The sequence below is a fragment of the Corythoichthys intestinalis genome, chromosome 8, assembly GCF_030265065.1.
Source record: "Corythoichthys intestinalis isolate RoL2023-P3 chromosome 8, ASM3026506v1, whole genome shotgun sequence".
NCBI classification, from domain to species: domain Eukaryota; kingdom Metazoa; phylum Chordata; class Actinopteri; order Syngnathiformes; family Syngnathidae; genus Corythoichthys; species Corythoichthys intestinalis.
This window is the reverse complement of record NC_080402.1, coordinates 16,325,786-16,342,183: the sequence shown is the minus strand read 5'-3', so window position 1 is coordinate 16,342,183 and position 16,398 is coordinate 16,325,786. Positions and strand designations below refer to the sequence as shown.

Sequence of the window (16,398 nt, the reverse complement as noted above, 5' to 3'; positions counted from 1 at the left end):
TCCGTTCCGCATATCCTCACGAGGACCGCGGGGGTGCTGGAGCCTATCCCAGTGTAATATGGGCAGTAGCCGAGGTACATCCTAAATTAGATCCAGATAATCGCTGGGCACAATGAGAAAAACAAATGCGCACACACACATACCTAGGGACAATTTGAAGTGGCCAATCAGTTTGCATACCTGTTTTTGGGATGTAGGAGGAAACCGGAGTACATAGAGAAAAACAATGTAGTCACGGGGAGAACATACAAACTCTACACAGGAAGGCTAGAATCTGGGATTGAACTCTTGATCTCAAAACTGTGAGGCAGGCGTGCTAACCACTTAATGACCTTCATGTGCTGCCAGTTATATTACCTCGACTTAAATGTCACTTTCCATGCAAATTTCCCCTGTCTGTTAGTAATTGGGTCATGACGGTTTTAAGTCTTTTGGCTATGTCCTATATTCCTTTGAACAATTTAATCAACCTCTCAAATCGACCTAGTTAGGTAACATGGCAATATAACTACTTTTATAGTGTAGCGATAATAGTACTTCAGGATGATCAGATATGCGCTAATAAATTATATAATATGATAAAATATGGAATGACTATTGTGAGATGTCAGATTGTTTACCGTGTATGGCTCTGCAGGAGAGGTGGATCTCTCTGGAGTCTGAATTCCCCGCACCGCCTGATACACAATCATTCGGCAAATTTCCAGTCTTGTAGTCTCTTCCAGTTTTGTCTTTGGACCCGTCAAGCAATCAGGGAAAAAAAAAAAAAATCATTTTTTGTTCTTTCTCAGATAACTGTGTTTGGTCAAATCTTGAAAAACAATAGAATACACCATAAGACAGAGACAAGTGGTGTCAATTTGAAATTTGGTGCCAACTCAGCTAGCTGTCGTCACTACAACAAGATATGTCCTTTCTGAAGAAAATGTGTATATTTTCATCTCTTTAGCAAAAGACTTTTAACTTGGATGATTAAATTTATCATGTTCAGGTTGTTGCTGCTGAGGATTCAAAGCTTACAGTTTTGCTTGTTTATTCAGAATTTTTAGATTTCAAGATTTTATACTCGTTACAATGACATAAATTAGTAGGAATATGAACTCAAAATATAATTTATTTAAAGTATCACCCAAAAGTGTCACTTTTATTCATTTACCGTAATTTTCAGACTATAAGGCGCACCTGACTAAGCCGCCACAGACCAAATTTGACATGGAAATGGCATTTGTTCTTAAATAAGCCACACTGGACTATAGGCCGCAGCTGTCCTCACTATATTATGGGATATTTGCACCAAAAGATATTAACCGGTAACACTTCATTTGACTGTGGTATAAGACTGTCATAAGACCAAATGGACCACCATTAGGTTTTGAACCAATTGGCTGCAAAGCTTCATTGCTTCAAGAAGCTCCATTTGGCCATCACTGCTCCCCTGGGGGAGCCAGTCAACCTGTGCTGCCACCTGCTGTCAACACTGTTGTCATCAAACATGCCTCCTAGCATGCATTGTGGCGCTACAGATGTAAATAACAATCAAAATTCATGTTCTGTGCTAATTATTTCTTTGAGTTAGTGTTCCAGTTGCTTCATTAATTGCTAGCTATGATTTTGACAGTGGCCCCATAAGACACTGTCATGAGTAGAGGTGTGCGATATTTCCGATTCTTAGATTATTCGCGATTCAGCCATGGAAGATTTGAGAACAGTTCACAAACATCCCAATTCCGATTATTGAATTATACCAGGAAAAGCAGAACTAAAACACAGTCTGCGCGGTCTTCGGGACGCAATGAGAAACGGACCGAGAGTAAATATCCTGTTGAATTCATGCCGCTAGATAAAACAACAATAATACCTGACTGCGGCCGACAGCCACTACAAAAAACTCACAGTTGCTAGTTGCTACAAACACACGGCCACGAAACACTACGGTAGATATCACATATATGTAGAACTAGATGCGAAATGATAGACGACAGCGGTGATAGAACAGTGCTTCTCAATTATTTTGTTAAGCCCCCGACAGGAAGACGTCAACGTTTCGCGCCCCCCCCACACCTCTCTGCCGCCACTATAAATATACTGTAGTATTATTTGTATATAAAATTCTATAAAATTGATTATAAGTACACCTCTGCATAACATTGTGTTCTTTTTAATATTAAAAGAAAAACGTAATATAGATCAACTTACAATAAGGTGTAAAAAAAACAAAAAAAAACATCCATACTATAAAAATACACTCGATACATTTTTTGACCGTTTGATACTGAAAATTAAAATTTAATAAAATCAATAAATAATAATAGTAAATTCAAATTGATCAGCAGCATTAACTAATTAGGGTAATATGCCAAACAGTTAGAACGAAAAAAAAATTTATAGAACAAAAACGAGTGTCATTGGACGGAGGGACCATTTTGACTTTTGCTGCAGGCAGTATCAGCTCCTTCGCTATAGTGTGAGGTTATTTTGCACTGAACAACTAGGTATGCCACTCTATATGATGCTGACAGTGCTTGCTGGTTTGCTTATGTAACACTGACTAAGCGGGAGGATTGTTGGCAATATTCGGCGTGTTTTCGTTGAAAAAAAAAATCATTCCTGCTGTCCGCAGCGAACATTTTTAGACAAAGTAAACAGACTGGTCTTTCCCCGTCCCCTACTGTACTAAAAGTCAAAGCCAAATGCTACATACGCGTCGTCATATTTCCTTGTCTTAGCTTTTCATATCTCCGGTGCTCTTTGCTGTATGCTCTTGTTTGGTTAAAAAATACTGCGCACACGCTGAAAATGAGAGCGGCACTGCCACCCACTGAGTGGATGTGCAGTTACACTTTAATCTAGTATGGCAAAAAAGTATGTTCCCCAAGGTCACATGCGCCACCCCCAGCATTGCTCTGCGTCCCCCTGGGGGGGCCTGCCCAACTATTTGTGAAGTACTGTGTTAGAAAATGTATAGAGAACTAGATGCTAAATGACAGACTTGCCGGCGTTAGTAAATAGCTGCCATCTTAAAGCAGTAGACTTCATTGAAAGGCTCTGTTGTAGTGAACCTAATTAACTTTTTATCTAAAATACTCCTAATTCGGCAAAATCTTGACTTGAATCTAGCTTTAAATGATGACACAGTTTTAAAACATTCACATATCCTAACTAGACAGAAGGGAATCTATGGAATGATGGGAGCAATTTTAACAACTTTAACCGTTGATTAACGACATTAAATTAATTGAATGTAGTTTATTTACTGTTTTTAACTGTTAACTTGATAATGAAATAGTAGTTTGGTTTAGCCTGAGAGGATTTTTGAACAATTTTGGAACTAATGTGCGAAACATTAAAACCGGGGGTTGGGGGGGCATTAATAATCGATTTATAATCGAATCGTGGCCACTGAATCGTAATCATAATCGAATCGTTAGGTGCCCAAAGATTCCCACCTCTAGTCATGAGCATTGATGCACTTTAAGCTGCTGGATTCAAAATGAGGGAAAAAAGTAGCGGCTTATAGTCCGAAAATTATGGTACACAAGTTCTATTGTTTACATTTTGAAAAAATTGAGTTTTTGAGAAAAAAAATCCTGCATATTTCACACTGAAAATTAACCAAACCGAGCACGTAAAAAAAAAAAAAAAAAAAAAAACGAACTCAAATTACATTTTAATGTGTAACCGTTACATCCCTACATATAACGTACCATACCTTTATGAATTCCCTTTGTCTTGCAGTTGTGTCCTGCAAGTGGGACAGACCCTTCAACGTGATCTGAATAGACGCCCCCTGCAGCAGCAAAGGGTGCGTGTTCAGCTGCCACTGCTCCGTTATGATGCCTGGCTTATCTGATTTAAAAATAAAATTGATTTGCTGGGTTTCACCTGGATAGATGGTTCCTGGATGGAGGAGAATGATGGACAGTCTGTCACCCTCTAGTGCCAGACAAAGAAGTTTCCATCACAAATAACATGGTGCAAGGTTAGTGGCAGCAATTAGTGTTGGCATCTGTACCAGAGGAAGTGTTGAAATAGAAGTGTGGGCAGTTTGACTGGGATTCTAGGTTTGAGAAATGTTGTGGCAGGGGAAGCTGCTGCCAGCTGAAGAGGAGGGCTGTGCTGCCTACGTTGCTCATCTCCAGTTGAGATGTGACTCGCTCACCGACAAAAGCCTCAAATAATACTGTTGTGCTGATTCCTACTGTTTCCTGGTAAACTCATAAAATATTTGGGGAAAAACATTAGACTTTTGATAGAAATCAATACATGTAACAAAGGCATTCTGTACCTGCTGACAATGAGCACTTCCAGTCCAACTAGCAAGCTGACCAGCAAACCTCATGGCAGGAATGAGGAGCATGTTCGACTGACCATCATTATAATGTGCCAGTGGATCACTATGGAATAAAATGTGGCAACAAACTCTATAAATAAGCGGAAGCTAATAGTTGGACAGTTACATGAATTCCAGCATGGGAAATAACAAGTCACATTGCCAAATTAACAAAAATGCAGTGTGACATACAACAACATAAAAAAACCTTCAAAACTGGCTTCTGAAAGTTTTTTGATTGTATAAATATTTTCTCTATTTAAAGCAACACTAGGTACAGTGGGGAGAACAAGTATTTGATACACTGCCGATTTTGCTGGTTTTCCCACTTGCACGCCATGTCTGTAATTTGTATCATAAGTTTTCTTCAACTGTGAGGGACGGAATCTAATACAAAACCCCAGAAAATCACATTGTTTAATTTTTAAATAATAAATGTGTATTTAACTGCATGAAATAAGTATTTGATACATTACCAACTAGTAAATATTTCGGCTCTTAGTTCTTTTTTAAGAACCCCTCCTGTTCTCCATTCATTACCGGAAGTAACTGCACCTGTTTAAACTTGTTACCTGTGTAAAAGACACCTGATCACATGCTCAAACAAACAAACTCCAACCTCTCCACAATGGCCAAGACCAAAGAGCTGTGTAAGGACATCAGGGATAAAATAATAAACCTGCACAAGGCTGGGATGGGCTACAGGAAAAAAAGCAAGCAGCTTGGTGAGAAGCTAACAACTGTTGGAGAGATTATTAGAAAATGGAAGAAGTTCAAGCTGGCGGTCAATTTGCCTCGTTCTGGGGCTCCATGCAAGATCTCACCTCGTGGGGCATCACTGATCATGAGGAAGGTGAGGGATCAGCACAGAACTACACGGCAGGACCTGGTCAATGACCTGAAGAGAGCTGGAACCACAGTCTCAAAGAAAACCATCGGAAACACATTACGCCGTCATGGATTAAAATCCTACAGCGCACGCAAGGTCCAGCTGCTGAAGCCAGTGCATGTCCAGACACGTCTGAAGTCTGCCACTGACCATCTGGATGATCCAGAGGAGCAATGGGAGAAGGTCATGTTGTCGGATGAGACGAAAATGGAACTTTTTGGTCTAAACTCTGCTCGTCGTGTTTGGAGGAAAAAGAAGAATGAGTACAACCCCAAGAACACCATCCCAACCGCGAAACATGGAGGAGGAAACATCATTTTTTGGGGCTGCTTCTCTGCCAAGGGTACAGTACGACTGCACCATATTGAGCGGAGGATGGATGAGGCTATGTATCGCCAGATCTTGGCAGACAATCTCCTTCCTTCAGTGAGAGCCCTGAAGATGGGTCGTGGCTGGGTCTTCCAGCATGACAACGACCCAAAGCACACAGCCAAGGCAACTAAAGAGTTGCTCCGTAAGAAGCATCTTAAGGTCATGGAGTGGCCTAGCCAGTCACCAGATCTGAACCCGATAGAAAATCTATGGAGGGAGGTGAAAGTCCATGTTGCCCGGCAGCAGCCCCGAAACCTGAAGGCTCTGGAGAAGATCTGCATGGAGGAGTGGGCCAAAATCCCTGCTGCAGTGTGTGCAAACCTTGTCAAGGACTACAGGAAACGTTTGGTATCTGTAATAGCAAACAAAGGTTTCTGTACCAAATATTAAGTTCGATTTTTGTGATGTATCAAATACTTATTTCATGCAATTAAATGCAAATTTATTATTTAAAAATCATACAACGTGATTTTCTGTTTTTTTTTGTATAAGATTCCGTACCTCACAGTTGAAGAGAACTTATGATATTACAAATTACAAACTTCTACATGCTTTGCAAGTGGGAAAACCAGCAAAATCGGCAGTGTATCAAATACTTGTTCTCCCCACTGTACGTATATCCAGCTTGCCTCTTCGGTCCTCGGGTGGTTTTGGCTAAGCAAAGCAAATAACCCTGTATAGTGCTAGTCACATTATCTGTTCAAAAAATAATTTTCACCCATTATAAAAATTCATTCGTTCATTTTAGTTGTTTTATTGCTTAACAAATTTTATAGACAATATTTTACCGGAAAACTCTTAATTTTAAAATCATATGTAGGAAAGTCAATTACATGCAATGACACTTTTCGGCCACCAGAACCCGCCCCCGTCCCCCGCCAAACTCCGCGTATGGATAAGGACCCACTCAAGACATAAAGCAGGTGTCATTGAACTAGTTGTCAGTCAACGTATAATCACAAATGTTATGAAAATATTTCATAAAGGTTGAAAAGTTACCTAGTGTTGCTTTAAAAAATAGATCTCTTAAGGCATACCCTACTTTAGGGATGTAGCGTATAATCAGGATTTATTCATGTTTTGTGAGTTGCCTGTTTGAACACTACTCTTCAGAATTGTGTGCTGCACGAATTTAGCTGATTTAGCATTAGATAAAACAAACAATGAAAAACTAACAACATTTCTGCCAAAATAAATGTCGCGACCAAGGACACATTTAAACTTATTGCATTCAAGTGTCATTGCTACATCAAGATTGTCTAGCAATTACATCAGCTAGACGAAACAAATTACTCACATATCCTCATTTTTTGTCACTGAACACTGCTTGTTCCTACACTCTTCATCTTCCATGAAAAGACTTTGACTCTCTTTAACAACAGGCTTGTTCGAGCCAATCACCTCCAGTTTTTTCAGATCCTAAAATTCAATGACACATTCTCGTTATTGAACGTTGTTACAAAACATCTTCAGCGCGTCACAAACATCCTTTGTAAAGTATGTGACCTACTTATTTTTCCTCATGCTCATGAGTCAAGTGTTAGCTTTCTAAATCAATGCAATATTACAATGTTTTCTTTTGTTTACTTTCACCAAACTTATATAGCCATTTAGTCGAGTGAAGTCTCATTTCCTCGCTGGTCTCTCCATGTTTCATTAAAGTCTTTTTTTCATAAGCTTTCCCGCACACATTAGTAGCTTACAGCACAACAGAACACCTTGATACAATTTCCCGCTCATGTGAAGAACACAAATAATTGAAAAGGGCCAAGTGTGAATAAATCAGCCTTATAATAAGCACCTGGCACTTTTGAGTAATTGAGAACCGGTTGCCTGTGCTGATATAATAATTACAAAGCAGAACATTAATGTTCCAATAACTCATGAATCTCAGCTGCTGGCTGCTTAACATCTTATGTTTTGGACATTGCCTTCTGTCTTAACTAAATTAATGATACAATGTGTTTTTCTGGTCTAAATATGACCTGGGCTCAGCATAAAATGTCTAAAAATATTGAGTCAATCTTTGTGATACTTTCTTGAAGTGGGGAAGAGTAAAAGATGTCAACAAAAATTCTGGTATAGGTTGATTGCAACAAGCGTTTTCGTTATAGCAAGCATCCATACGAAAACACTTAAATCATTAAACCCTATTCATGCACTGGGTATAAAACACTTTCGACATGTACAAGATTCATTGCCAAACAGTCTGCTCTTCTGTGGTTTGGGATCAGGGTTGCCAGTTTGGAACGACAGTCTCCAGCCCAATTCCATACCCGCTCAGTTAATTAAAAACCAACTTAATCTATATTACGATATTATAATCGGACAAAAACAACAACAAAAAATCAACAGTGGGGGACACATTGAAGTAGCGTCATTGGTGTTTCGACAAAAAGCCTCATGGGGCATTTAGTTATTCTTAGAAAAGATGGGAAAAAATTAGGGCTGTCAAACGATTAAAATTTTTAATCGAGTTAATTACAGCTTAAAAATTAATTAATCGTAATTAATCGCAATTAATCGCAATTCAAACCATCTATAAAATATGCCATATTTTTCTGTAAATTATTGTTGGAATGGAAAGATAAGACACAAGATGGATATATATATTCAACATGCGGTACATAAGGACTGTATTTGTTTATTATAACAATAAATCAAAAAGATGGCATTAACATTCTGTTAAAGTGATCCATGGATAGAAAGACTTGTATTTCTTAAAAGATAAATGTTAGTACAAGTTATAGAAATTTTATATTAAAACCCCTCTTAATGTTTTCGTTTTAATAAAATTTGTAAATTTTTCAATCAAAAAAATAAACTAGTAGCCTGCCATTCTTGATGTCAATAATTACTTACACAATGCTCATGGGTGCTGAAGCCTATAAAATCAGTCGCACTCAAGCACCAGCAGAGGGCAGCAAAACTCCACAAATCACAATTAACAAGTGGGCATTTCACTATACTGTCATTTAAATCTGTCTGAGCGGGGCATATGCGTTAATTGCGTCAAATATTTTAACGTGATTAATTTAAAAAATTAATTACTGCCCGTTAACGCGATAATTTTGACAGCCCTAAAAAAAATGTCTTATTTCAATAAACACAATAATTAAAAATTAATGGAATAGTTATTAATTAATATTCTCATGAGAAAATGATTCAAATTCGCAACAAAACTAAAACATTTGCAGTGTGTCTCTAACGCATTTTAATGTTATGTCATTTTTAGATTAATTTTTTTAAATGTGTTCATCTACAAATCTGAAATCACATGCAGTTCACAGCTCGTGACTTTTGAGGCGCTAAAATGCCAGTTTAGTAGCAACGTAGCTGAACTTTAAGATGTAGAAATACAAGTTTAACTGTTTAAACCGGGGGTCGGCAAACTGTGTTTTAAGAGCCGCATGCGGCTCTTTAGCACTGCCCTAGTGGCTCCCTGCAGCATTTTCAAAAATGGAAAAAGATGGGGGAGGGAAATATATATTTTGTTTTGATATGGTTTCTATAGGAGGACAAAAATGACACAGACATTCTTTCCAACGCTGTTAAAATGTGTAGAATAAATATTAAATTTCAACATTTCTGTGAACAAACATTTTTGCGTCATAACCTGCGACACACGTTTCTATTAGCAGGGCGGGATGCCAGGCAGGTGGCTATTGTAAACAAACCAGCGGCTGTGTGATAGGGCATGGATCTGAAAGGGGAAAAGAGAAAAATAACTGAGGAGAACAGAGGATTCAATGTTTTTTGGACTAAATCCTTTGCATTCATTGCCAATGCGGAAGGATTTCCTGAACGTTTACTCTGTGGCGAGAAGTCGTCAAATAACAAAAAGAGTAATAAAAAAAAAAGACATTTCCATGGAAGGCATGCTACATTTGCAGCCAAGTACCCTGTTGGTGGGAGTGACAGAAAAAGTGCGATTGCATTACTTCTGAAGAATTTAGAGGAGCGCAAAAATAGATTTAAGAAGTGGATTGCATCGCCAAACTCCACTACTGCTGCAGGTTTTGTTGCAACCCGGGAGATAATAAAGCATGGGAAACCGTTCACAGATGGTGAGTACATGAAGGAAACATTCGTCAACATATCAGAACACCTATTTGCAGACTTCAAAAACAAAACCAAGATAATACAGAAAATCAAATACATGCCCAGATAACGAGCATGTTATGCACGTTTCATTTTGTTGTTTTTCGAAACTTAAAAATAAAAATGACATAAAAAATCGGATTTCTTTATTGCATTTCTTTAATTTCGAAAAAGCAATGAATTAATTGATATTGTAATGAATCACATGGTGCGTTGGATGCACTGCAGGAAAAATAAAAATTAAATCATGAAGGCTCATTAGGTATTTTAGCCAACTTTGATAGTAGGCTAATATCGCCAATACCGATACATACAGCATGTGTTGCCTTCATTATAAGGCCTATGTAAGGCTTTTAATTTTTTGCGGCTCCAGACATATTTGTTTTTCGTGTCCAATATTGCTCTTTCAACATTTTGGGTTGCCGACCCCTGGTTTAAACAAATCAAAACTGTTAATTCCGAAACCGCTCAACATTGTCTACAGAAGCCCACATTTTATCAACCCTGTATTTCTTTCCCACCCTGAGCCTTTTAAAATAGCGCATTTGGGCAGAAACATGCCCCATCTGGCAACGCTGTTTGGACTGGATTTAAAAATCAATGCCAAAGTAGACACAATTCGACTCACGCTCTCGCGTTACAGTTAATTTGTAGAAGACAAAGAATCATGGCATGCAGTCAAATCGAACGAACGCCCCAGTGAACGATAACTGCAGTTTTTGTGTGGTATTTCGTTTTGGTTGTTTTTAAAAGGAGAACAAATGCTAATACTCTGAATAAGGTCTTTCTTTGGCTCGGTCAGACAGCTATTCCCAGGAAAGGTGCAAAGTTTGTTTTGATGTTCTCTAGCGCTTTAAAAGAGACTTTATGTTGTATTAGCAATAGCAGGACGCTTAAAAAAGTGCCATCGAGTCCCAGATGTATGTATGTGGTGCGCTCTAGAAACTATCTTGTGCGCACCAGATGGTTTAAATTTATTTTATTTCTGTCGATGTCCCTTCAGGGGCACCGTAAAAACTCCCAGCACTCTTCATCACACAGTCACCCTTTGCATGATGTGAGATTGAACTACAGAAGACCAGATTGACTTACCATGTATCTTGTACATGGCGAAAATCTGGCCAAAAAAAAAAACAAAAAAAAAACAGAATATTCAGCAGTGTCCTACTTTGTTGGCTGTTCAGAGATAAAATGTATAAATTCATATTAGAGCTGTCCCGACTAGTCGACATTATCGATGACGTAAATGCGTCGACGGACAAAACATACCGTCGACAGGTAATGATGGGTTAAAAAAAAAATTACATGCGGATAAAGTTTAGAATGGCAGGCGCTCGCGATGCAAGCGGTTGTTACTGGCACCCCCAAGGGGGCCGCTGTTATTTCAATGTGACCGGCATTGTCAGATTGAGCAAAGAGGAAGAAGGTGGGCGAGCAAGAGAGAGGGAGTGAGATCGGTGAGTTGGGAAAGTGCACAGAGTTGAGTGGCTGCATCCCCCACATTTTTGTTTTGGTCAATAAAAGTATCCATAAAGAGCCATCCGACGCATTTCGGTGTTTTTATGCACGCCGCCGCCTTCCGGAGGAGGAAATCGGACGAACCGATGACAACGAGCCAAGTGAATGGCCGGTTTACTCCTCACTATGGCGAGGAGTTGAAAACACCGCCAATTACCAAAAAGGGCAGAATTGGTAACACGTGAAAGCGGCATAAAGCCAAAAAAGCGGACCAGAATAGCCAGAGCCTGGAATTATTTCAAGAAAAATATGGAGGGTGCCACTGTGTGTACTCTTTGCTAAGCTGAGCTCGCATACCACGGTAGCAGCACGTCGGCTATGAACGAACAATTGAACCGCCGTCACCCAAGTGTAATTTTCCAAGACAAGAAACCACAAGCTAGCGGATTGTAAGTCCATACAACTTTCTAACGATTTTTTAAATGGAATTTGCCTTTATGTGCGTCGTATCAACGTGCATTTTTATTTAATAAAATAATACATACATATATATATATATATATATATATATATATATATATATATAATATAATTACTTAATTTTTAAAAAATTATTATTAGGGCTGTTAAACGATTAAAATTTTTAATCGAGTTAATTACAGCTTAAAAATTAATTAATCGTAATTAATCGCAATTAATCGCAATTCAAACCATCTATAAAATATCCCATATTTTCCTGTAAATTATATATATATATTCTGTAAAATAAATTGTTGGAATGGAAAGATAAGACACAAGATGGATATATACATTCAACATACGGTACATAAGGACTGTAGTGGGCATTTCACTCTACTGTCATTTAAATCTGTCTATGCTGTCCTCACTCCGAAGCGTCTACTTTTTCCAAAGCTAGACAGCTAGTGAACGACGCCTTAATAATCAGACTTCTTCCTTTTTCATCCGATTTATTAATAAAATGGCCTCAAACCATTGTCCTCTTTAGACCGTCGTATAACTACAAAAAAAAATACACAAGCATTACATTAGCAACAACGTTAGCTTAGCACGCTATACAGGTTCACTAAACATAAAAAAAAGCGTCTCATACAAAAAACATAACATTTCGCTTACTAACATAATACAGTGCCTTGCAAAAGTATTCGGCCCCCTTGAACCTTGCAACCTTTCGCCGCATTTCAGGCTTCAAACATGAAGATATAAAATTTTATTTTTTTGTCAAGAATCAACAACAAGTGGGACACAATCGTGAAGTGGAACAAAATTTATTGGATAATTTAAACTTTTTTAACAAATAAAAAACTGAAAAGTGGGGCGTGCAATATTATTCGGCCCCCTTGCGTTAATACTTTGTAGCGCCACCTTTTGCTCCAATTACAGCTGCAAGTCGCTTGGGGTATGTTTCTATCAGTTTTGCACATCGAGAGACTGACATTCTTGCCCATTCTTCCTTGCAAAACAGCTCGAGCTCAGTGAGGTTGGATGGAGAGTGTTTGTGAACAGCAGTCTTCAGCTCTTTCCACAGATTCTCGATTGGATTCAGGTCTGGACTTTGACTTGGCCATTCTAACACCTGGATACGTTTATTTTTGAACCATTCCATTGTAGATTTGCCTTTATGTTTTGGATCATTGTCCTGTTGGAAGATAAATCTCCGTCCCAGTCTCAGGTCTTGTGCAGATACCAGCAGGTTTTCTTCCAGAATGTTCCTGTATTTGGCTGCATCCATCTTCCCGTCAATTTTAACCATCTTCCCTGTCCCTGCTGAAGAAAAGCAGGCCCAAACCATGATGCTGCCACCACCATGTTTGACAGTGGGGATGGTGTGTTCAGGGTGATGAGCTGTGTTGCTTTTACGCCAAACATATTGTTTTGCATTGTGGCCAAAAAGTTCAATTTTGGTTTCATCTGACCAGAGCACCTTCTTCCACATGTTTGGTGTGTCTCCCAGGTGGCTTGTGGCAAACTTTAAACGACACATTTTATGGATATCTTTGAGAAATGGCTTTCTTCTTGCCACTCTTCCATAAAGGCCAGATTTGTGCAGTGTACGACTGATTGTTGTCCTATGGACAGACTCTCCCACCTCAGCTGTAGATCTCTGCAGTTCATCCAGAGTGATCATGGGCCTCTTGGCTGCATCTCTGATCAGTTTTCTCCTTGTTTGAGGAGAAAGTTTGGAAGGACGGCCGGGTCTTGGTAGATTTGCAGTGGTCTGATGCTCCTTCCATTTCAAAATGATGGCTTGCACAGTGCTCCTTGAGATGTTTAAAGCTTGGGAAATCTTTTTGTATCCAAATCCGGCTTTAAACTTCTCCACAACAGTATCTCGGACCTGCCTGGTGTGTTCCTTGGTTTTCATAATGCTCTCTGCACTTTAAACAGAACCCTGAAACTATCACAGAGCAGGTGCATTCATAGGGAGACTTGATTACACACAGGTGGATTCTATTTATCATCATCGGTCATTTAGGACAACATTGGATCATTCAGAGATCCTCACTGAACTTCTGGAGTGAGTTTGCTGCACTGAAAGTAAAGGGGCCGAATAATATTGCACGCCCCACTTTTCAGTTTTTTATTTGTTAAAAAAGTTTAAATTATCCACTTCACAATTGTGTCCCACTTGTTGTTGATTCTTGACAAAAAAAATTAAATTTCATATCTTTATGTTTGAAGCCTGAAATGTGGCGAAAGGTTGCAAGATTCAAGGGGGCCGAATACTTTTGCAAGGCACTGTATGTACATTCTTTACAACAACCATACTTACGGACAAATCTTGTCCAAGGATCATAGAAGCACAACATTACAACGTAGGCGTCAGCCCGAGACGTCGTGCAGCCATATTGAACTGGCAAGAAAATAAATCATGTCGCAAAGCGACCACAAGAGTTCGCTGTTAGACAGCACAAAAAGCCTGCTGTAAAACTTACCAAAAGGCAGAATACTGTCTGAGCAGGACATGTGCGTTAATTGCGTCAAATATTTTAACGTGATTAATTAAAAAAATTAATTACCGCGCGTTAACACGATAACTTTGACAGCCCTAATTATTATTAAATCTATTAGGATCGTGGAAGCTCCGACTTGGGGAAAATATATACATATATCCTGTATATACATAATATAATAAAAATATATGTGGAAACAGCACAGGCCTGCTTACTGTAATCCATGATTGCACTAATTTTAGTTACTTTACATTATAAAGTATTATTGTATATACATATAGTAGTATACTATAAAATAATACTATATATATTTAGTTTTTGTTACTGTGAGTATGTTTGTCTTTCATTCATAATAATTGTAATATTTCAGTGTGCCCTCTACTTCATCCATTTTCAGGTTAAAACAAACAAAAGTTGAACAGTTTTTCCCCTCACCCAAAAATGCGGAATGCACACCACAAAAAGCATCTGAACTCACACAAAGTATTCTGAAAATGGTTGTCCGGGACATTGCAATTCATTTTAACATTTAGAATTTAGTCAATGACATATCACAAAAAGAGTAAGAATTGTTTTGACTCCTGTTAAAGAGGTGAAGTCACAGTGTTTCCATTTACATTTTTTTGCACTAGTTAATGCCAGCAGCCTTTGACCTCATTGTTTGTGATTTATTATCGATATTTGTTTTTTATTTCTACGTTAATAAAGAATTTAAGTGTTCCAAAATGTTTTTGTGAATTCATAAACTTCAACGAAAATTTCATTATTGAAGTAGTAAAAAAAAAAAAAAAAAATTACTCGTCGACTAATCGTAAAAATAGTCGACTGACTAATTGGGAGGAAATTTGTCGTTTGGGACAGCCCTTATTCATATACATTACCTTCTTGCTGACTTCCAAGCCCCGCATGAGCGCTTGGCGTGCACGTTGCTGCACGCCAATATTTGGGTCCAAAATCTGAGACGCTTGACGCAGCATCTCAACACAAGTGATTCCTAAGAATTGCCCAAAAAGGATTACAAAACATAAACCTTTGGGCAGGTGTATCAATGTTCAAGCTCTGCAATATGTACTGTACGGTGTATGAAATGAAAAGCAACAGGTCCAAGATCCACTATGAATAACAGCACCACCAAATGTAGGTTTATGGCCCAGTGGTCCCAAGTAATTATAAGAAGCAGCTACCAGAATAATTGTTTCTGTAATGTTTAAGCCTCAAGTATCTACAAGTTCTCTAACTAAAAGTATATTTATAATGTTGAGACATACAACTTTATCCTGTTGTGTTAATTTACAGGATGTAGTTTTGCCTTTGTGACGTTGCAAAGCACAATCTGACCACAGTTGAAGAGTGTTTATGTGTACGATGCGCATGTGTGAGAAAAAGTATACCAGATTCCTGGAGTATGCTGTGTGGTTGTCCGATAATTGTAACAGGTTTCCGTTTGCCTTGCTCTGTCTGTGTCAAAGTTGCTCTGATTCCGCTTAAATCATTTCCATACCGCTGGGGAAGACTCCAAAATTCACTTCCTACACGATGCCCCTATATGGCATTGAAGGAAAACACAGGAGGTTTAAGATCCTATCAAGACAGTGGAAACAAAGCTTCGTATTATAAATAATAAAAACGCAAGCGAGATCCAACAGTTTCATTTGACAGAACATGAAAAATGATCATACATAGCCTGACTGTATGAGTGGCAAGACTCGTCGTAGAATTTCTCTTTGCTCCTGTAGTTCTTTGAAACAGTAATCTTGGTTCATCAGTAAGTTCTCAACTGGCCTGTGGAGCCGTTCTTGACACAAGTGAAACCAGAAATTGCAGAAAAACACAAAAGTTGAAAACAAAAGTTAGCTGGATGCTATGACAGCAATATATTTCTTGTTTAGTGTTCTTGGATAAGTTGTTGCTGTAGTTTTTCTAGCTCTACATATTAAAGTGCATGTGACACGGAAAGCATGTTTATTTCATAATACACGCGGTATTTTATGCTCCTGAATGATATGGACCGCTTGGATGTGTGTGGAGGCGATCGCTATATTTAATACGTTTTTTGAATCCCGTGCCATAAAAATGAGTCACTTCCGGCTTCGGTCTTGCATTGAGGAGGAGGGCGCTGTGACGTGTACGGGTGAAGGCGTCCTCTTCACTAAACAGCCGTACTGTTGTGTATCAGGACTAAGGATTCAGCTGATTTTGCGGATTAATACGTTTATTTTTCGCATCATGCCAGCCAAACGGCTGCAGAAAAATCTTGCTTTATGAGGGAGAGGCGT

At 38.6% G+C, this 16,398-nt stretch overlaps 1 protein-coding gene across 8 annotated transcripts in view; it reads right to left on the bottom strand.

Annotated features, from left to right (window-relative positions):
- The window catches only part of mycbpap (mycbp associated protein), a 34,826-nt gene that overhangs the window by 9,932 nt on the left and 8,496 nt on the right, over positions 1-16,398 (bottom strand). For 5 of the 8 annotated variants that reach the window (XM_057844401.1, XM_057844403.1, XM_057844404.1 and 2 more), the window contains 8 exons: positions 15,802-15,917; positions 15,514-15,664; positions 15,004-15,116; positions 6,889-7,010; positions 4,286-4,394; positions 4,013-4,205; positions 3,710-3,933; positions 621-731 (listed from right to left, as the gene is read on the bottom strand). In XM_057844401.1, the coding sequence (XP_057700384.1) occupies positions 621-731; positions 3,710-3,933; positions 4,013-4,205; positions 4,286-4,394; positions 6,889-7,010; positions 15,004-15,116; positions 15,514-15,664; positions 15,802-15,917 (1,139 nt within the window). The remainder of the gene's footprint in view (positions 1-620; positions 732-3,709; positions 3,934-4,012; positions 4,206-4,285; positions 4,395-6,888; positions 7,011-15,003; positions 15,117-15,513; positions 15,665-15,801; positions 15,918-16,398) is intronic. The other 3 variants (XR_009064238.1, XR_009064239.1, XM_057844406.1) reach the window with 3 other exon arrangements.